At 33.5% G+C, this 23,329-nt stretch overlaps 1 protein-coding gene across 10 annotated transcripts in view; it reads right to left on the bottom strand.

The window, feature by feature from the left end:
- Positions 1-23,329, bottom strand: part of RNF111 (ring finger protein 111) — a 97,963-nt gene that overhangs the window by 28,244 nt on the left and 46,390 nt on the right. For all 10 annotated transcript variants that reach the window (XM_074327656.2, XM_019732284.3, XM_088797255.1 and 7 more), the window contains exons 2-4: positions 18,404-19,296; positions 4,119-4,245; positions 600-763 (exon numbers count right to left, since the gene is read on the bottom strand). In XM_074327656.2, the coding sequence (XP_074183757.1) occupies positions 600-763; positions 4,119-4,245; positions 18,404-19,277 (1,165 nt within the window). In that variant the 5' untranslated portion in view covers positions 19,278-19,296. The remainder of the gene's footprint in view (positions 1-599; positions 764-4,118; positions 4,246-18,403; positions 19,297-23,329) is intronic.

The following is a 23,329-nucleotide window of genomic DNA, read 5'->3' as shown; positions in this document are numbered from 1 at the left end:
ATGTAACTAGCAATACCTGAAGATAATTCTCAGTATGTGGGAAAATTCATATATTCATACATGCTACCATTTTCTCTAACTTCTGTTTTCCAAATCTAGCTTTGTTCCCTCAGTTACTTGGGTAAGCCGAAACAAAACACTAAAACTAAGCAGCACAAAAGGTACCCTAATATACATTAAAGAATAACTTTTTAAAAGTAAATTCAACATTTTAAATAACCAGTATTAACCACTTAAATTCGGTTATATTGCTTTTCTGTTGTCTATATTTAAAAAGTGTCATTTCTGTTTTTCATAGCAAAGCTAAAGTATGACAACAATATTATAAATGAAAGTAATGGGTAAGTCTGAGGATAGATCAAACTATCACTTATAAAAATATTTTTTCTAAGAAAATAACTACCAAGCAATGAAACAATAACCAGAAAGAATTTAAGCACAATATTGTATCAATTGATAAATAAGATTAGAAAGATCTGACAACTTCCTTGTAGTTAAATAATTTATTACCATTAAGCAGTAGGAGATTCTAGCATAGTAAGATATTTCACTTTATCAAATTGTCTTAATTCTACACTATTACTACTACTCTACCTTACCATCTTCATCAACGGTAAGGTCCACAACTTCTGCTGCATTCTGCCTCAAGGGCTGTATAACAGTAGAAATTCTACTGCGGTTCCGTGGCTCCTGTGGCCGACTTGTATGAGAACTTGAACTTTGGCTCCAATGAGATCTGGAGTGTCCAAGGGTTGAACGAGACCTTAAATGATATCAATATTATATTAGCAAATATGAAAATAAAAATAAAAATTTTTAGTTACCCAAGAAATAAATAGTCTTTTTTACAAAGTAAGTTGTGAAGTACTTCATGCAAGACTTCTCCAGAGAAATAATAATTAAAAATTATGACTAACACAATGTCTGGCACTCAGTAAACATTTTCTGAATGAAATGTTCAGCAAATGTTCACCAACCAACTGACCTAAGAAAACGAGAAGTGACATGTTATCATTTTAAACCAATCACTGTTGCACAATAGAAGACTCTGTTTCAAGAATGCTGCTCTCTTTTCAATAGTTAATTTGAATATTCACCTGGGTTATAATCAATTATTTACATTTCTATGCTAACACCTAAAATTATTCACCATAGGCAAAGTAACAAAAATATCAACACCCTAACATTTAATAACGTCCACATGATCTTACATGTTTAGTCCAGATTGAATTAGCAAAACATGGCGTTGGGAGTACTAAACCAAGCTAAGTTTCTGTTACTGATCTAACCAAGATTCACGGCATCAGAGAGGTTTCCTGGGCTCAGAAGAGGCAAGGATAGATGCAGCTAGTTTAGTATAGATGGTCCCTGCCTTAATGATTCAAAATTTAGGATTTTTTGACTTCACAATGGTTGAAAGCATATTCAGTAGAAACTATGTTTCCAATTTTGATCTTTTCCCAGACGAACAATGTGTGGTATGATACTCCCTCACGATGTTGGGCATTGGCAGTGACCTGCAGCTCCCCGTCAGTCACGCGACCACAAGGGTAAGTAACCGATACTCTACAGAGTTCATTGCGTTAGATGATTTTGCCCAAGTGTGGGCTAACGTAAGTGTTCTGAGCACGTTTAAGGTAGGCCAGGCTAAGCTGTGATGTTCACTAGGTTAGGTGTACTAAATGCATTTCCTTTTTTTCTTTTGATTTTCTTTTTATTGAGGTAAAATTGGTATACAGTATTATTTAAATGCATTTTCAACTTATGATATTTTCAACTTATGATGGGTTTATAGGGATGTAACCCCATCGTAAGTCGAGGACCACGTGCAGTTTGGCAGCCTTAAGAAACATCACTTGTTTGAGTTGCTTTATGCTTTTAAGGTATGTAAACACAAACTCTCAAAACCTAACACTTTTATTATCTTAATTATGTTCATGGCATTGTATTGCACTAAATTTCTTACAGGAAAAATTAATACATTTTATTAATTTTTTTAAGGATTCACTGTGATGATCTGAATGAGCGTACAGAGAGATAATATGTAGAACATGCAGTCCGAAGGCTCCAGGAAAATAATACATGTTTTCGAAAGGTGGGTCTTATGAAGTTGGTTTTATCTCCTGCCCAAACTGAATGTAAAACTGCTTATAAGCTTAATGTCAACATATATGGAAAGGGTGAGCCAAATTCATTAATATGCAGTCGTCAGGTGTGCCAGCTGCACCACTCAGAAATGAACTCCAAAGTTCAAACGGGACTGAAAATGGTATCAGCAATTGTAGAGCCTAAGAGTTTAAAAGAAGTTCAAATTCTGAAACACTGAAGTAACAGGAATGTACAGATTAATTCTTGAGACACAGTAAAGAAAGGACAGCACATTCCAAGAAAAACTGAATAGACTGAGGCATGATAGTAAACAACTGTTTCAGGATGAAATGATTTTGAATGAGGACAGAGATCACCATTTATAATTCTTGACAAACCACGTGTCTGATGCGACTGAGTAGTCTTATTATAATTTCTAGAAAGCTGTTAAAAGCTGCAGAAAATTCCAGGTCCACTTTGCGGTACTTTTGTGAAAGCTTCATAAGATGCCCTAACTCAAATATTATACTGAGTGGAGCACCAGCAAAAAACTTTATGCATGAGGAACAGTTTCACAGAGGCCTCAGTCGTCCCTATAAATGACAAGCGACAACTGTCAAATCCTGACACAAAAGAATCTGAAACACAGACGCACTCTCTCTTAAAGAGAAAGGGCCAAGAGCCAGCTAAACAGTGACAAAGTTAATACCCTAAATAATAATAAGGAAAATAAATATGGGTCAGGGACACTGTGTGCCTTTTTCAAGATCATCATCCATTCCTGTGGTAAATGCATTTGCTTGAACATTAGGAGTCTCCGTGACAACAAAGCTTCCCAGTTCCGTAAGGAAAAACAGGTCCTTTAATTTTAGCAATTCTTGTAGCTCATAAAAACGGACTCAGTGTAATACTAAGCACTATGCACAGCCACAAGGTAACTGTGGCACATACTGTGTTGGAGTATCAATTTTCCTCAGAGCCTGGGAAAATCATTTTGAACTTAAAACAAACAGGGATATAATACTGAGTGCTCTCTTTCATGCCACTACAAGTAGCACTCCAATGAGAAAGTGGCTAGTGGAGAAGCATATTCTAAGTACATTTGTAACATGCTTCCAAAATAGGATTGTCTTTTTTTTTTTTAAATCAGTAACATAAATTAAAATACAATGAACAAATGCATTTCTAAATTCATTCCAGTATAAAAATTAAGATTCATCCATAGATTTCTTTGGTGTATCAAATGGAACAGAGGAACACTTCACTGCTTCTCTGACCAATATTTGTAATCATCTAAAGCAAAAGACGAATACAGCATAATATAGTGTTAGGGTTTTTCTCCCTCTCTGGTCAAAGTGATTCTCAAAAGGGCAATGTTATATCTAGTTATTTATTCAAACAAATGACGATTTTTCATTCATTTATTAGTACAGAGCTTATATGAAATTATTGAATGGACAAAAAAATTCAAAAAATATGTTTTATACAGATTGCCCTAACAGAATAGCACAAACTTCACTGGTTATCAATAATATCTTGAAACAAGTAGATTAATAAAAAGGAATACTTCAACATCAATATTCCTTAACATTTTCTTCACTTTTAAGTATCATCTCCAATATTTATGAACTATCCACATCTAAATTTCAAAGAAGTTTATGAAATCTGAATCATAAAACAAACCCGATTTTGTAAAACACTATGTAAAATTACTGTTTTTCTAGAGCAATGACTCTTAATTCTCACTGTACACTTGGGTAGCTTAAGGAAATACTGACCACTAAGATTCTGGTTCAGCTCGTCTGGGATACAATCCAGGCAACTATTTATCTTTATTTTACAATCTCTCAGGTGAGTCTAACGCAGCCTGGTTTGAAAACCACTAATCTGGTATATGCATACTCAAACCAGGTCTCCAAAAAAAGAAAGAAAAAAAGGAAAAGAATGATACAAATATCGACAGCAAAAATATGTTTAAATATTTACATTTAAAACTTAAAAAATATACAAACTAGGAATTAAAATCTTACCGATAGCTTTCTCCAACTGTTACAATCTCCACTTCACTGTCAGTTGAGGTAACATTAATTTCTTCATTTGCAGTGACCTGGGGAGTGGAGGAAGCTTCTATTACCACAACATCTTCATCGATATTTCCTGGAAACAAAAAGAAAAAAAATGTTTAAAGGGCATCTGACTGTCAGCTAATTGATATACAAAAATTTTAATTTTGACTTTGAACAGTAAAAAATTCATTACAAATTAAAAACTGTATCAGTCAAAACGAAAGGTTTTATAAAACAGCTAAACCCACAGAGTGAAAACCATACTTACTTTCTTAATCTGCATGTCTTCATATGTTTATTTCCCCTTTTATGATTTTTGTTTGTTCTTAACAAACTTTTAGTGGTTTCCATGAGTTTGTATGATCTTATACAGAGAAATTAACACTGTAGTATCTAAAGGTACTGATTGAAAATCTTGTATAAGATATTCACATTCTACAATATCCAAAATAAAGATACTACATTTGCTGTATGTTTTCCCAATGGCTGTATTTTTACATGATATGGTATTTGTTTAAGAAACACACATTTGCTTTTTGGTTTTATAGTATGAAATCTAATTTTTTTGTACACGTTCTAGTCTAAATTATTCTAAGTTTGGAAAGTGCTTCTTTATTTGAGGATGGATACATATTATACTTGGTTCAATGTGCTTCCTTAATTATTTCATCTAGAACTAATTTTTATTTTTGGCAGTAGATAAGATTATAAATAGAATCTGGCCTGTCCTCCCCTGGCTAACTAGCTATAATATTACCAAACAATTTACTGAAAAATCCTTCCTTTTCCCCCATTAAATTCTGATACATCCTTTAAATATTCTTATATGTTTCAGGTTACATTTTGAAGCCATCTATTCATCCTCTTTGATATAGATTTTTGTGCCAGGATAATTCTATTTTTAAAATCGCTTTTCTGACGTATAACTTTCATACTTTAAATTTCACATTTGTCTCAAAGATATTTGCACACCCATGCTCATAGCCAATAGGTGAAAGCAACCCAAATGTCCATCAATGGATAAATAAACAAAATGTGGTATATACATATAATGGAATATTATTCAGCCTTAAAAAGGAAGAAAATACTATCACATGCTGCAACGTGAAAGTACCTGAACACATGCTAAGTGCAATAACCCAGTCACGAAACAAAATATTGTATAATTCCACTTATGTGTGGTATCTAAAGTGGTTAAATTCCTAGAGAAAGAAAGTAGAATGCTGGCTACCAGGGCTGGGGAATGGGGGAGAAGGAGTTGTTTAATGGGTATATAGTTTCAGATTGCAAGATGAAAAAGTTCTGGAGATTTTCTTTTCATAACAATATCAATATATTTAACACTACTGTACGGTATACTTAAAAATGATTAAGAGCAAAAAAAAAAGTTATGCTACATTACTTCTCTTGCTTTATATTTCATAAACCTGGTGCTGAATATGTTCTTTTTAAAAAACATTCCTCTCCTCATTACTATCACCTATCAACGTAAAGGCCAACCAACAAACTGTAAACTTGTAAAATACAAGTTATGTCTGTAATAAGATTTTCCCTAAGAATATAGACAGCTAAAAATTTCACCCATTTTAAGTGTACATTTCACTGATTTTAGTACATTTATAAAGCATAACTATCATCACCTCAATCCAGTTTTAGAATCTTTACAACCTTAAAAAGATCCCATGTGCCCAGTGTCAATCATCACTAGCTTTCCTACATCCCTACAACTGACCTGATTTGTTATGGATTTGTTTGTATTTTAAAGAGTTCTATAGAAACGGAGGCATACTTTACATTTACTTTTTTTTTTTTTTTTTTTTTTTTTTTTTTTTTTTAAGGAGGGCGCAGCTCACAGTGGCCCATGTGGGGATCGAACTGGCAATCTTGGCATTCCCAGAACAATGCTCTAACCAACTGAGCTAACCGGCCACCCCCTTTTACATAAACTTTTGCCTGGCTTCTTTCACTCAGTGTATTTTTGAGATTGACTCGTGTTGTATGATGTGTATATCAATCGTTCTTTTTTTTATTGCTGAGTACTATTCTATCATCCACAATTAGTTTACCCATTCTTCTGTTAAGGGAGATCTGGATTTTTCTCACTTTTGGCTATTTTACAAATAAAGCCACTACAAACATTTGTCTCTAAGTCCTTGTGCATACATGTACTTTCTTTTCTCTTGGGTAAATATCGAGGAATGTAATTTCTAGATACTATTGTAAATTTATGTTTAACTTTTTAAAGAAATGCCGAATTGTTTTCCTAAGTGGCCGTACCATTTCACATTCCAACCAGGAAAAAGAGGCCTCCAGTTTCTCCACATCCCTACAATTGTTATTGTCTCTTTCTTATTATAGCTGTTCTAGTGTATATATAGTGGTACCTCACTGTGGTTTTCATTTTCCATTTCTGTAACAACTAATGATGTTGAGCATTTTTTCAAGTGCCTATTAGCCACTTTGATGGAATGTCTATTTAGATCTTTGGCCTATGTTTAACTTGAACTTTGGTTTTATTGTTAAGTTGTAAGAGTTCTTTACATATTTAGAATACAAGTCTTTTGTCAGATATATTATTGTCAGATACGTTATTTGTAAATATTTTCTCCCAGTCAGTAGCAGGTCTTTCCATTTCATAAATGGTGTTTTTGAAGCATAAACTCTTTAATTTTGATGAAGTCCAAATTAGCAATTTCTTTTCATGACATATTTAAGAAATCTCTGCCTAATGGAAGGTCACTGAGAATTTCTCCTATGTTTCTTCTAGAAGTTGTATAGTTTACCTCTTATATTTAGGCCTATGATACATTTTATTAATTTTTGTGTCTGACATGACATGAAAGGTCTAAATTCATCTTTCTTGCATGTGGATCTACTATTGTCCCAATATTATTTGTTGAAAAGACTAAAATTATTCTATGTTGATACTTAGTAGAGTCAGGTTTTCCTAATTAATCTTCAAGATTATAAAATCAAGCAGAAAGAAAAGAATCCTGTGATCTGAACTGGACTAGCATTAAGCAACACTGATGAAGCCCTGACATGTCTAATATATATACATATGTTTTATTTTCCCTCATCCGAGAATATATCTTGTTATTTACCAATGTCTTATCAATCTCTAGAAAAATTGTAGGTTTGGTTTGATTATAACTGTAACTCTATAAAGCTATATAATTCTTTTCACAGAGGCCAAATATACTCCTATTAAGATTATTCATAGATTATTCTCTTTGCTGCTCTTATAACTGAGCTCCCTTTTTCCATCATCTTTTCTACTACTATATAGGCATACCATTAATATTTCATATTCATTTTTACCAACTCACTGAACTCTTGCTTATCACAATGACAACAAACGGTTCAACTTTCTTGTCACTGGAATTTATGCAGTCTACATTCCTTCACCCAAGGCGTTATTCCTTGGCAACCTGGAATTTCATCTCCAATACACCTCTACATCATCAAACATCTGCACTACTTCAAAAGCTGGCCAGTATCTGGAGGATGTACAAGCTCATGACAAAGATCTACAATATTTTCTCTGATACTCCGCAGAACAAAGCAGGTACTGGTAAATCATAGAGGCAATGACAGATAATCTGATTTGGAGAAAGTTATTTTTTTAATACTGTATAACATGATATTTATATTTTGGAATATTTGCAAATCACTATATCAATAGAAAAAAATTAAGATTTAAAAATTATGAGATGTGCAAATTTTTGAGTAGTTTCTAAGCTCTAAAGATTTCACACATTGACATTTTGAGGTAAAATATATTTTTAACAGAATTAATATATCTTATAAGCAGAGAAAGTAAAATAGCAGCACTCAAGTGTCTATTTAAAATAATTCTAGATTCATATATTTAAAACTAAAAGCAATATATATGTGTGTGTGTGTGTGTGTGTGTATATATTACATGACACCATAGTTTTTTGTTTTTTTTAAACTTCCCTTATTTTAACTCACCATTCGACATTACCCTTCTACAACGAAGAAAAGCTACATCTACTTATCAACTTTATTAGCGATTTCTCTCTGTGTATGTGTACATTAAATTTCTTTAAAAGCCTATAAAAAGTAACCTAACATTATTAAACACCTTTTACACAGTTAAGCAAAGTCAAATATAAATGGGACATTTTTTAAGTTCCCATGATAAATGATACAAAGCTAGCTCTGCTAAAGCATTAAAATTCACTTTATAGAATTTTTTATTAACAGAAAGATTGTGTAACTAAAGGTTATATAAATAACTCACTTAGGCACTCATTCTATTGCTTAAACAATCATTTTTCTAAAACGGATATTTACAAGCATAACTTGAACATAATACATAAAAATGACATAACTAAATATAATCACAATAGACAAGATTTTGGCACGCACAATGTAGCGTTTTCTGTGGAATGACAATTATTTAAAACAAAATTTAAAGGAAACATTCCAAAAGTAGGAAGTTAACCTTAACACAGCTTTAAACATATTAGGAGAATAGGTCACTTCTTATTGGGCTGATTTTATTTTCATGTTGTCTTACATTTAGAAATATTAAAGGTTAAGAAATGAGTACAGCTAAGACAGAGTTTATAAAACTGTGGGTGATTTTCTTTTAACTGTTTCCTTTAAGTTTACTTATATTGTTTGTACCTTTTAAAACAGCATGAGAAAAGTAGTATATAACAGCCTGGAAAAACTGTGGATAGTGTAACAATAGCAACAAAAACAATGGCTTCTCTGACAGTGCTCTTCATGAACCCAACTTCATTTCTATGGTAAAAGATCACCGATTCTCTTGGCCATAAGCAATGTCAGCCACTGTAATCACCGATTACCTTAGTCTCTCCGTGCCGAAGGCTGGCATGATGCTAATAATAATAATAGCTTCCAATTTGTGAGCCCATACTTTGTGCCACAATATTCTGCATGTCTACCTCCATCAAGAAACTTAAACTTACAAAGCATAAATGACTTGTCATGCAAACAGTAAGCAACACTTGGAATTCAAACCTAATTCCAATTCCAAAGCTCATAGTCTTCACATAAAGTGTATCACAGTGCCTTAGCTACTTAACATGTTAGTGCTAGTTACTGTCAAAAGCATCTTTCTGTTACCAGTTGTTCCTACTCTGCTCCTGTCTTTTGTGGTCACAAAGTTACTGAAGTTGTAGCAGCTTTGACTTCTTTGGGACTCTTCTGTTGAGTATCCAACAGAAATGAAAATATATATACACAATGAAATGTTCATAGCAGTATTATTCACAATAGCCAAATACTGGAAACAATTCAACGTCCATCAAATGACAAACGGGTAAACAAAATGGGGTACACCCATACAATGAGACACTATAAAAAAAACACACACCTAAATAATAAAATAATAAAAATTAATTACTGATACCTGCTATAACATGGATGAACCTCAAAAACCTTATGCTGGGGGCAGCCAGATGGCTCAGTTGGTTAGAGCTCTGAACAACAGGGTTGCCAGTTCAATTCCCACATGGGCCAGCAAGCTATGCCCTCCACAACTAGATTGAAGACAACAAGCTGCAGCTGAGCTGCCGGAAGGGCGGCCAGCTGGCTCCGTTGGTTAGAGCGTGAGCTCTCAACAACAAGATTGCCAGTTCAATTCCCGCATGGGACGGTGGGCAGCGCCGCCTGCAACTAAAGACTGAAAACAGCGACTGGCCTTGGAGCTGAGCTGGGCCCTCCACAGCTAGATTGAAGGACAATGACTTGGAGCTGATGGGCCCTGGAGAAACACACTGTTCCTCAGTAAAAAAATTAAAACAAACTAACAAACAAAATCTTATGCTAAGACAGAAAAAACATATCCTGTATAATTCCATTTGGATGAAATGTACAGAAAAATAAGTCTGTGGAGACAGCAACAGCTAAGATGTTGTGTAGGACTGAAGATAGGACAAGGATTAACTGCAAACAAACAGCAAGGATCTTTTGGGATTAATGGAAATGTTCTAAAACGGTATTATGGTGATGGCTGCACAACTCTAAATTTACTAAAATCATTGAATTGTGCACTTAAAATGGATGAATTTTGTGGTATGTAAATTATACACCAATAAAGCTGTTTAAATATATATCTATATAGCATTTCCTGCAGGATACTAAACTAGGCTTCAACAAATGAAGAGACATGCTACACTCTGCAATAGGAATACCCAAAATCCGAAATATGTGAGTTCACCCTAATTTAGCCTACAATAACAACCCCAATAAAAATACCATCATGTGTGTCCCCACTACCACCATCCTCAGATAAACAAGTTGATTATAAATTCACTTGGAAGAATAAACAGGCAAGAATAACCAGGAAAATATAAGAGTCTATCATTAAAAGTGTGTTTCTAGTGCATGAATAGACAGACCAATGGAACGGAATGACAACTCCATAAACAGATCCAAAAGCCTGTGGCAATTTAACATATGAGGAAAGGTATCATCAAGTCAATAGGAAAAATAAAAATTTCAATTATTTGTTTTTGAACAATTAGCCACATTAAAAAAAAAGGATCCATTCTTCATATTGTACAAGAAGATAAACATCAAAAGATCTGTGCTTTAAAAGTAAAAAAAGAAGTAGACAATAAAAGGGGTAGGAAGGGAAATGGGTTAATTTCCTTATAAATTAAGAGTGAGAAATGAACATTGGAGCACATACATCTTATGTTTTCAGATTTTTTGGGTAGATACTCAGGAGAGGGATTGCTGGGTCATATGGTAATTCTAGTCTTAACTTTTTGAGGAACCTCCACACTGCCTTGGAATACACAATGGAATACTATTCTGCCATAAGAAAAGATGAAATAATGCCATTTGCAAAAACATGGGTGGATCTTGAGATTATTATGCTAAGTGAAATAAATCAGATAGAAAAAGTCGAGAACCATATGACCTCACTGATATGTGATATAGAAAACTGAAAACAACAAAGGAACAAGACAAGTAAATAAACAAACAAAAACTCATAGACACAGACCATAGTTTAGTGGTTACCAGAGGGCAAGAGGGGAGGGATGTGGTAAATGAGTGTAAAAGGGATCAAACACATGGTGATGGAAGGAGACTCTGGGTGATGTATTACAGAATTGTACACCTAAAACCTATGTAACTTTACTAACAATTGCCACCCTTTAATTTTAATTTAAAAACAAGACTGGGAAAAACTTCCCTAATTATGATTTAAAACCCAGAAACAGTAAAGATAAAGGTCAATAAATGTAATTAATCAAAAAAATGTTGGGAGTGTAGAAAGGTATAGCATAATTAAAAGACTAATGACATATTTTGGGGGAAATATGTTATTACATAGGATTTGTTATCTCTAATAGATAAAAAGCTTCTTAAAATGGATGGAAAACAAAGACCAACATCTTGATTTAAAAAAAAAAAACCGGCAAAAGGTATGAACACATTGATCACAAGAAAAGAAACGCAAATAACCTGTAAACATATGAAAAGATATGCAATATTACTCATTAAAAAAATGATTAAAAATATACTGAGTGACATACATCCAAGATTGCTCTACCCAGCAAGGCTGTCATTTAGAATTGAAGAACAGATAAGGAGCTTCCCAGACAAGAAAAAGCTAAAGGAGTTTATCCCCACCAAACCAGTATTACAAGGAATCGTAGAGGGACTTCTTTAAGATGGGAGGGGGGTTAAGGATGGCTGAAAGGGGAAGGGATTAAGAAGTACAAATTGGTTGTTATACAGTAGTCATGGGGATGTAGGGTATAGCATAAGGAATATAGTCAATAATATTGTAATAACTAGGTAAGGTGCCAAATAGGTACTAGATCTATCAGGGCGATAGATGGGAATGGGGTTGGAGGCAGGTGAAAAAGGTGAAGGCATTAAGAAATATAAATTAAGAACTATTAATACAGTATGGGGAACATAATCAACAATGTTGTAAAGATCATGTAAGGTGCCAGATGGGCACTGGACTTATCAGGGGGATTATGTCACAGACTGTGTAGATGCCTGACCGCTGTGCTATACACCTGAAGAGCTGAAGGAGAATAACGTTGAATGCTAACTATAACTAAATATATAGGTATATATGGTCATGGGATGTGGAGTACAGCATAGGGAAGATAGTCGATGGTATTGTAACAGCTACATAAGATGTCAGAGGGGTAGTAGTTTGGGGGTGGGTTATCACTTTATGAGGGGTTTAAATGTCTATTACATTGCTTTGTATACCTGAAACTAATTAAAAAAACAAATTAAAAAATAATAATAATAAATGGCGATACGGTTTCCAGAAAAAAAATTTTATATATATATATATACATACATACATATATATATACACACACACACACACACACACACACACACACACACACACACATTACTTCTTACCTATCGGATGGACCGAGAAAACTAAAAATTGACAACACATTCTGTTGGAAGGACTCTGGGAAAACAGGTACTCATACACTGCTGGTGGGCATTCAAAATGGTTATGATCCCCATAGAGAAAAATTACATATGCATTTATCTTTGACTCAACAATCCCGTTAGAATTCTACCCCAAAGACACAATGGCAAAAAATATTAAATGACATATACAAAAAGCTATTCACTGGAGTGCTATTTGAAATAGCAAAAGTCAGCAAACTGTTCAATTAATAGATAAACAGTTGAAAAGGAATGATAAGAGTAATGAAAGTATATATATATCCTTTATATCTCTTATTCATACTTTTATTCTTCTATATTTCTATACATTAGTTATTATATATATTAACTGAAATGAGACATTTTGAGTAAGGGGTAGGATAAGAGTAGATAGATAGATAGATAGATATTTGCTTATATTTTTGAAGAGAAAAAAATGGATTAACAAACCAAAATAAATGAAAATGGTTATCTATGGGGCAGAAAAATAGGAAGAGGGGGTAGAGGTAGAAAACTTGACCTCACTGAACATACCTCATTTAAAAGTTGTGATTGTGGAACCAGGTAAATGTTTTACAAAATTAAAAGGCAAAATTTTTTTTTAAATCTCTTAAAAAACAAATGAACCCAAATGCATATTAAATAGGTGGTATAATCACACAGAAAACTGGCTAAGGGCAAAAACAAACCACACACAAAAACTCTTACATTCATTAGAATTACTGTTAGTAATAACTGTAAATATTTTCATTTATAAATGTTTCCTTATATGTACATATTTATATTATGTGTAGGATAAAACAAAAAAAGTGATTAATATTGTTAATAATCAAGATTTTCAATATAAGAGTAAAGAGATCCAAATATAAAATACAATCTTATATAACAACCCTAAGTCTAAATTTTCAATGGAAATGTTCATATAAATTAATGATTTGTCTCTTTCTAAAATCTTTACATGCCTAACTCTGTCCATTAAAAAAAGCCAGAAAAACGATAACCCAGTAAGCAATGAACACCTTAACTCCCAGTGTACAGCCTCTAAATATCATTTCTCAATAAAAGGAAATCACAAATACTTAAAGAAATGGTTATTTTCAGGTTTGGGGCAGGAAATATAAAGGATGAATCTGGACCATCTTGTTGTATCACAGACAGAGGAAGTTATCACAGACTACTGGGGTGTTATCAAAAGGACACAGACCCAACTCGAAGGTACTCCCACTAGCCAAAGATGAAACTATTTGAGCATCGACACTAATAAAAAGATTGCAACACATTAACTATGCTAAAACCCGTGAGTTCATAATACTTGAAAATTAAAAATCTCTTTGGATATTGCTAGAGTACCAATTCATTCTGAAAAGTGGCAAACTAAGGTAAAGGATCAAGCATCTATCTTGCCTTTCTTGTGTCGACTGTATTTCAGAGTAACCAATTAGGTAATGAAGGAAGAATTCTTCCTTACAGAAGAACCTCAATTAGTAAATGTAAGCAGAATGGAAGAATTAGAAAGACACCATTTTGCAACCCATAATGAAATAATGGATCTAGGAAGATCATCAAAGCTGCTACAAATATTACATGATATATATTCACGGGGACTTTTCAGTGGATCATCTGAACCTCTAATCAATTTTAACATGTGATGCAATAGAGAGTACACAGCACCACCAAGGAAGTGTTGTTGAACTGAACCTGAACCAAGCTTTTTAGATCTAACTATCAATTTGCAGGAAATACACAGTACATAAAACAAATTAAATGGTACGAGTGTACACAAGTTGTTTTGAAATTATCCAAAAAAAAAAAAAAAAAAAAAAAAGTGAGAAGTGAGAAATGAAGTAAGAATGTGACATTAACTACAGCTAGATTATGAATATGTGGGAGTTTGCTGTTTACTTCCGTTTTCGTGTGTGAAAATTTCCATACAAAAATAATAACAAAAAAATCACTCCAATGTTATTTTTGGAAGAGAACATTCACAGATTTAGATATAATTGCTCGTATTTGGACTTTACAATTCCAAGTGTTGATTATTATTAAGCAAACTTTAAAAACATTTAAGTCAATATAGTATGCAGTGTACTTGGAAAATATGAATATACAGTTGTTGGAAACTTTTTTTAAAGTGCTAAATAAAAATAGACAGCTTTGGGGCTTTTAAAAAAATGGGAAGCAGAGATTTCCCAGTCCTTATATGAGGTAAAATGGTATCTCTAGTTTGGGATAAAATTTCCAGTGACAGCATCACTCATGGAGTCAGCAAGTGCTGTATCTCTCACAAAGTAGATGAGGATGTTAGGCTCTTCAAAACTGTGTTTGATGACAAAAAAATGATTCTAGCAATTACCGAGTCACTGATGTCTAAAAAGCCCGTGAGTATAACTATTAACGGAAAATGTGGGTACTGACAGGCAGTACTTCTAAATTAACATTTCTTCAATTTTATATATACAACTAATTAGTAATTTAGTTATAAGACATCTATTTTAACTATAGCCCTGAAAGTATATACTTCAAGGTAACCAAAACTTTTTTTTCCCCTCCTCAGTAGGAAAATGGGATTGACATATTTAGGCTCTCTTGTTTGGGGGCATGTATGGTAGTCACATTTCCTTCAAATCTGAAGGAGATAGATTCTATAAATATTTAAATAAGTAAAAAGTTACTAAATAAAGAGCTCATCATACCCACAATAAAATGGAAAACCCAAGGCTTCAGTACTATAAAACAAAATTTTAAGCAGCAGTTCAGATAAGGCTCCCTAAACAGATCACAGAAATATATCACTAAAATCAACATCTACTCTCAAACTTAGCTTCTATTAGTTTATTTAAAAATATCTGAAGTTCTTGGCAAATATTATTAGAACAAAACAGGATGTACACGTTCTTAATCTAACTGGCAACTGGGAATAATTCAACGTCTAACAAACCAAGTCACCTATCATTTTGGCTTTCTAGGCTTGAGTAGAGCGTCCTAATAAATTTAAAACATAATAAAGATAAAGCAAGAGGCAAATAGGGAATTCCCAGAAATCTACTGATTACAACAAAGGAATCTGTTATACAATGTAAAGTATTGACTTAACTCATTCTTAGGTGATTTGGTAAAAAGTTAATTATCTACAACTGTTATGCCTTCAAGAGTTTGAAGACGTAACAAAATACTTAACATGTAAAACATTCTATCGCTTCACTAAAGCAATAGCCAATAAGTGTTGATGAATAGTATATGAAAAAGTTGTCTCAATAGCTCCAAAATAATATCCATACATACAAATCATATTATTAAAGTTTAGTAGATAAATCTAATTAAAATGTGATATTCTAACCCTCTCCTAATTCCTAACACACACTAAAACATACTGGGCTTGGAGTCAGAAGGCCAACATTAAACTTATATCTACAAGAAAACCCCATCTCTTAAGGATCTAAGGAAGTCAATTTTTTAAAAGCTGAAATTTCTTAATAACAGAGCTAAGTCCCATCAATATTTGTCTAATTTTTCTGAATATGAATCACCATAAAGTGTTTTTCCAAATGTTTCACCTGTAATACGAGGGTAATAACAAAATCCACCTGATAAGGGTGTTGGGAGGATTAAATGAGAAAACATACACAACACTCAGAACATCACCAACACAGAGTAAAGACCCAACAAACGCGAGGTATTTTTATTATCATCATGACATCATCCACTACTGGGTGATAAATGAACTGGATACAAACTCCTTGGAAGGCATTCTGGTAACAATAGCTAGCAAATTTTAAAATGCATACACCTTCTGATATACTTTTAGAAATTACAAAAATGTGTGTGCAAGGCTGTTCAGTGCAAATATTCAGCAACAAAAGCTGAATACTATGTAACTATTTTAAAAAATGAGATAACTATACATACTGATATTTTGAAAACTCACATTATTTACCCTTACATATGCTTTCAATTTTCTGAAGGAGATAAGAAACTGCTAACATTACTTCTGGGAAATAAGACTGAGCCCTAAGAAGGATAGATAAACTTTAATCTTTTATTTTATATCACTTGGTACTTTTAAAATTCCACACCATATGAATATTATTAAATCATTATTAAAAGGAAAAAAAAAAACTAGTTTAAAACAAAACACTGCTCTAGAAACTAGAAAACATCAGAAGTACTTGGTTTCAACTTGTGAATTTATACTTCCAGAGACAAACATTTAAGGATACTGTCTGAAAATAATGTAGTTGAAATAATGCAATTCTTCCAAGAATAATAGTAAAACACCATATGCTACAATAAGTATTAAATAAGATTTAAAAATAAATTACAGAGTTTGCATTTATCTTGAATACTTGATAATATACGAACTCCCTTCTTCCTAGAAAAAGACAGCGGTTCTGACCTACATTTACTCTTTCTCATGCCTCCTACAAATATCAGCTCCTTGGTTGCTTCACATCACCAACCATCCTGCCTCACTAATTTCCAGCAGAAATTGGGCTCTGCTCCTCCCTCTCCCAAAACTCTCCACATTCTAACCAACTGAGAAAAATGTGAAATGTGACAATGAAGCAGGACAATTCCTATTCTCACCTCCCTCTTGCGTAAGACCTCAGGGAACGGTGGCAGTAACCTTCTCCCAAGTGTACTGTTTTCTCTGGGAACTCTTTTTATAACAAATATTTGGGTAGGTTAAAAAAAAAAAAAAAGAACTAAACATGGCTAAGACTAATATTAGGAACAAAGTTACTGGTTTCAGGGTTCTGGCCGGGATAGAAAAATAGAAGTGGAAGAGGAAAGAGAGTCTTAGAAAAGGAAGGAACACATATAGAAGGAGAAAAGAAAGAGGGAGAAATGGCGGATCTGCACAGTAGACTAGCAGGCCCTAGGTTTTACCGGCAGGACATCAGGCAGACTGGAAGACTTTGTGTCAGTATTAAACACCATCATCTCAGCCCTTTGAAAAGTTCTCCCTATCTCCTAATTCCTTATACTTTCACAAGAAATCAATCTTCTCCCTCAGTTCAGACTTTACTTCTCAATGCTCACTTCAACTTCTTTTAAGTTACTACACAACACACGGTAAAAATGGTACATATGGGACATACTTATACTTCAGAGACTGTCTGTACATAAACTTATTCCAGTCAAATATTATTGGGGGGAGGGGAAAGCACAATCCAGCTAATCCTCTATCAATTTCAATTTTAACTGACTAAGTCTTATGCTCTACTGAGCCCGGTCAGGACCGTAAATTTGTGTACTAGTCTTAGAATAAAAGTTACCTCTCAAATACTTGAAATCGTTTTTCAATTATAAAAAATATGACTAGGTACTAGTAAACAATAAGAACAGAGTACCTAAAGGAAAGACAATACTAAGTAAGTAGTCTTTTTCATTGACCAGAATTGCTCACGGTGGTTGAATGTGAAAGAAATCCATTCCACAGCTATCTGAAATAGTCATGAAAGTTAAACATACTAAAGAAGCACTATAGGAAAAAAGAAACTGTACCATAAATCAACAACTCATAAAATATAATCTAATATGTATAAAATGGCTTTAATTTTGTCGAAAAATACAAATTTTTGAAATTTGCAATTTAAAATTTTAAAATATTTAAAAATTTGTATTTTAGAATTGGAGTCATGGTTTTAATACTATAGTTGTAATTAATTTATATAGCTTAAAAATGAAAGTTTATAGAGCCGCATATTCCTTTTAAATACATTGCAATCACTAAAATGTAGAAGAAAATAGGCACAAATACAATGCAATAGCTTCCATGTTTTACTCAACTTAAGAAACATTTTTACCTGAGGGAACAGCTGGATTGTTTTGGTGGTTTTCACTGGTAGAAACAAATAAATCTTCTCCTTCAGTGGATGAGCTGGAAGAGGATTCACTGCTGAGGTCATTCTCACTGGAACTACTAGAACTGGGGAGCAATGCATATTTTCTTCGGGCTAACACTTCTCGTTTTTTCCTCTGCATTAATATCCTCTCTTTTTGTTTCTGTGTCCTCTGTGAGGAATTATTTTTCACAAATCTCTTTCTGCATGGAAGTCTCCTTAATGAACTGCTATGAAAACAGGGTCTTTTCATTAACAATCCTGAAACGGAGTCTGTCTCTGTCGGAGGCCACTTTTGAGACCGTGCACTATGAGTTCTACTTTTAGCACTCACAACTGCCTGGGAATGTCTCACAGAGACTCCTTTATCCTCATCTGAAGTCACAGTATCAGAATCTCCAAAATGCAGACTAGATGAAGGAGAAGAAAGACAATCGCTAAAAGAGGAATCGTTATCTTCATCACTTGGTGTTTCTAGGTGTTGCCTCAATCCTAATATTCCCTGGTTTTCTTTAACACAATTTTGCATATACGAAGGGCCAGCCTGCTGGCTTTTGCGTTTTTTCCTTACAACACTTTTTTCTTGCTCTTGTTGGTTACCATTCATGTCCTTCTCTTGTTTTTGAGAATCATCACATAAATGAGAGAATTCATTCCCCACTTTACTATTAATCATCTCAACTCCTGCAGGAAAGCTTTTGGCTGCCCCAATGGGCTCTGGATGCAAGAGGATCCCTTTCAGACTCTCCTGTGTCTTTGGCGCATCAGAAGGAATCTCACTCTTCATATCCACTTTTAAAGTATAGAGCTCGTTATGTTCAGGAGTCCATTGAGACATGGGAAACTTTAAGGAAGGCCTAGAAGACACAATCAGATATTAAAAAGATTGTTAATGTGTTTTATTATAGTATTTAATTGAAGAGTTCTCCGATTCCACTGAGAACATCCCTATAATAGAGCAGAGCTGCACTTTTCTCATCAGGATATAAAATGGCTGTCATGAGTCATTTTATTATTCTTATAAAACATTTTTCTGTTACCTCTATTTTTAGAAGTACAGAAGCCTACTTGAAAACTCCTGCTAACCAAAAACTGATCTTACTGTTTATCTTCCCACCTTTAGCAACATTACACATTTGGTCAAAATCAATAATTTCTTCAATACCTATTATAGTAAAAATAGATAAAAGGATTAGTACTCAAAAGACTTTGATGAGTCACTATGTTTTTCTCCTGATATCACATTTTAAAGTGGTAATTATATTAAATATTTCTGTATATCTAGATGGTCACTATGTTGGATGGATTATTATAAATAATGAACCAGTATGAATACTTTCTTTCCCATGGTTCTTTACCAGTATGAATATTCAATACCAGTATGAATACAGCTTCTCTTTCCTGTGGTTCTTTCTTCCTTCATGATACTCTATTCTCTAATGAGAATCTGAACTCACCGATACAGTAGGCACAACCGCATTTCAGAAAGTTTTAGATACATACAGGAAAACTCAAGCCAACACTGTGAGCTGCTGAAGGTTATTCAGTCAAAGCAGCACAGCAGTATATAAAATCAAACTTCCTACAGCTAAGCTAAGTGTATCTAAATCATTTAGTCTCTGCGACTTGAAATTAAAACATCTACATCAATGCAGGGTACATACAAGAATGGTGATAATGTAAAATAAATATCCTGACTCAAAAATCGAACATATTCATTAGAAGCATAGTTAATGCAACAAATGAAGAGCTTCACTAGTGCAAAATGTGATTAAACGTTAACATTTTTACCTTATGTTTTTATTAAAGTATAATACAGACACACATATTCTAAATTTATAGAATGATGAATTCTCACAAAGTTAACACATCTATGTAACTGGCTCCAAGATCAAGAAACTTAAGATAACCAACACCACAGAAATCCCTTCCAGTCACTTCACCCACTATCCTAACTTCTAACATCCTAGATTAGTTCTGTACTTAACATACACTTTTATACCTCTTCCTAAAAGGGGTGGGGGGAGAGAAATATTTAGTAGAAAGCTTTTTGCTTCTCCACAAATGACAGTTATAGCAATATATAACCTCACAAGTCTCCCACTTTATTTTAGTATAGAACTACTATCAGAACAGATGACAGTAATTTAAAAAATGAAACAGCCTATTTCTATACAAAGATATCAAACCTCTAACTTCTATTACTATTATTCACAATGGCAGGTGGTGCTGTATCCAACATCAGTCATCAAGGCCTGTCTGGAGTTCAGTGGGATCAGTAGTAAAGGAGGAACGTAAACATGGGTGAATGTATAGGCACAGCAATCAGCAAATTACAAGAGGCAGCCATTCAGACATGGATCACCATAATTAAGTGCAAGAAAACACAAGTAAGCGGGGAGGGGAGTGGTAGATGAGGGTAAAGGGGATCCAATATATGGTGATGGAAAGAGAACTGACTCTGGGTGGTGAACACACAATGTGATATATAGATGATGTGTCACAGAGGTGTACACCTGAAATCTATGTAACTTTACTAACAACTGTCATCCCAATAAACTTTAATTTAAAAATAAAAAATAAAACATTAGTTACAACGGTAAGGCACAAGGTACATGTGATTTAATATTCAAGGGGGGACAACTAGGAAGGCTATATAAAAAATACAGATAATAACAAGTGTTGGCAAGGAAACTCAGACATCGCTGGTAGGAATGTAAAATGGTGAGGCACTTTAGAAAGCAGTCTGGCAGTTCCTCAAAAGATTAAACAGAGTTATCATATGATTCAGCAATTCAATTCTTACGTGTACACCCAAGATAAATGAAAACATACAACCACACAAAAGCTTAGACACAAATATTCATAGCACAATTAGCTATAATAGCCAAAATGTGTAAACAACACAGATGTCCATCAACTGATGAGTAAGTAAATCCATACAATGGGTTATCAGTAATCAAAAGAAATGAAGTAGACTGATTCATGCTACAACATGATACGAACTTCAAAAACATTAAGCTAAGTAAAAGAAACCAGTCACAATGTCCTTTTTTAAGAAATCTCCAAAATAGGCAACTAAATAGAGACAGAAAGTAGATTATTGATTGCCTAGGACTGGGGATAGTAGGAAGAATGAGGTGTGATGGTCAGAAAGTATAGGGTTTACTTCTGGTGAACTAAAAATGTTTTAAAATTGATTGTGGTGATGGTTATTCAACTCTGTAAATATTATTCTAAAAACCATTGACTTATATTCTTAAAAAGGGAGAAATGTACGGTATATGAATTATATCTCAATAATGCTGTTCCCAAAAAGTAAAGAGGGCAAGTATACAGTTTTCTGGACATCAGGTAACTATGGATCCCTCTTTTGACAGCATCAAGAGTCATTTGGAAAGATCTGGGGTACTTCTAGAAGTCCACGTCTCCCAGGAGTTGTGCTGAGTTAGACCTCTGAGAAAATAGTCTTTATATGGTGAAGAAAAAAAATTGTTTTAGACTCCTCATCCTCAATTATAAAATCACCCTCTGGGTCTTAGTAATGAAGATCTTGAGAGGCAATGAAAACTTGCCAAAAGGACAGATAAATTCTGAGAACAGGAATCCATAAGTGAATTTACAAAGAAGTGATTCATAGCATAATTTACTAAATTCAATTTCTTTTCCATCAGTTTATGCCCCAAAGCCAAAACAATGAACTCTTTATGGTTAACTCTGCTCTGGTTTTGGTGATTTTTTTTTCTTCCAAGTGGAGGGGAGGGAGTAAAGAAGAGAGGTAGCGTATAGTATGGTGTGTGTTGTGTGTCTACACCAGTAACTGTTCTGAGTTGTGTCATACAGTCATTCAATGCGAAATTAACAACTTGTATTACTTGAGATGTTCCCACCAAGGGAGTACAAACTCACGTTCTATTTTGAACTGAGAAAAAGAGGAGTAAGTTCATGAAAAGAAATAAATAACCAATACTATATTTTTTAACTAAAAAAAGGCAGCGAAATTAATACAAAGGACCAATAAAGAATGTTCTGAACTATATGCTATTTGATAAAATCATAATATAGTCTTTTACTCCCATAAAAATTATTGGCTGATCTAATTTACAAAGGAGGCAAGTTATATATTAGATATATCTATCTCCTTATCCACACTATGACTGCTTTGCTATTATGCATTGTTTTAATACTGAAACCATAACACTAGTCCCTCTTTGCACTGGGTTCATTCAATCATTATATTGCTATGTTATAGTGGGAGCATACCAATTAATTACCCCTGATATTAGGTTAGGATAACCACTAGTAGTAAACCTTACATAAAAAAAGCACTAAAATAGCTAAACATGCTAACTTTCAACACTGAAAATTAGGGTTAGGATTTGGCAAGTTAAATTATAAATTAAGTATATGTGAGCATAAGGGGAGTAAAAACCCATTAAGATAACTGATACAACTTTGAAGAACTAGTTCTAAACTGGTTTAGAAAGTCATCATTATTGGTATGAATCTTCACTACCAACGATAAATATAAATACTTAATACATAAAATCTGATGATTAATTTTATAGAACGCCAAAGGAACAAGATTTTAAAAGAAATTAAAAAAAACACTTTTGTAGTTTTCTATAAAAGTTTGAGATTAAAAATGAGCCAGAAATATGTTGTTTATCTTTTCTCATATAATTAAGTGGAAAAGAATATTTATACTATAGGGATAATACTTAGGGCATATTTTAATTTTTAATTCTCTTTTACCTGTATTTATTTTACTATGTACCAGTGTCAGAATAATCAAGTGCCTGAGAGGATACTCTCCTACCACCTCAAGGCTTTATAACCACCACTGCTTGTAGCTACACAGTATGGACAGTATGCTTCGTTACATATTCT

Source organism: Rhinolophus sinicus, chromosome 3 (assembly GCF_057876585.1).
Source record: "Rhinolophus sinicus isolate RSI-liver-muscle chromosome 3, RSI-T2T, whole genome shotgun sequence".
In the NCBI taxonomy this organism is placed as follows: domain Eukaryota; kingdom Metazoa; phylum Chordata; class Mammalia; order Chiroptera; family Rhinolophidae; genus Rhinolophus; species Rhinolophus sinicus.
Note: the sequence above shows the minus strand (reverse complement) of the source record. Positions and strands in the feature narration are given on the sequence as shown.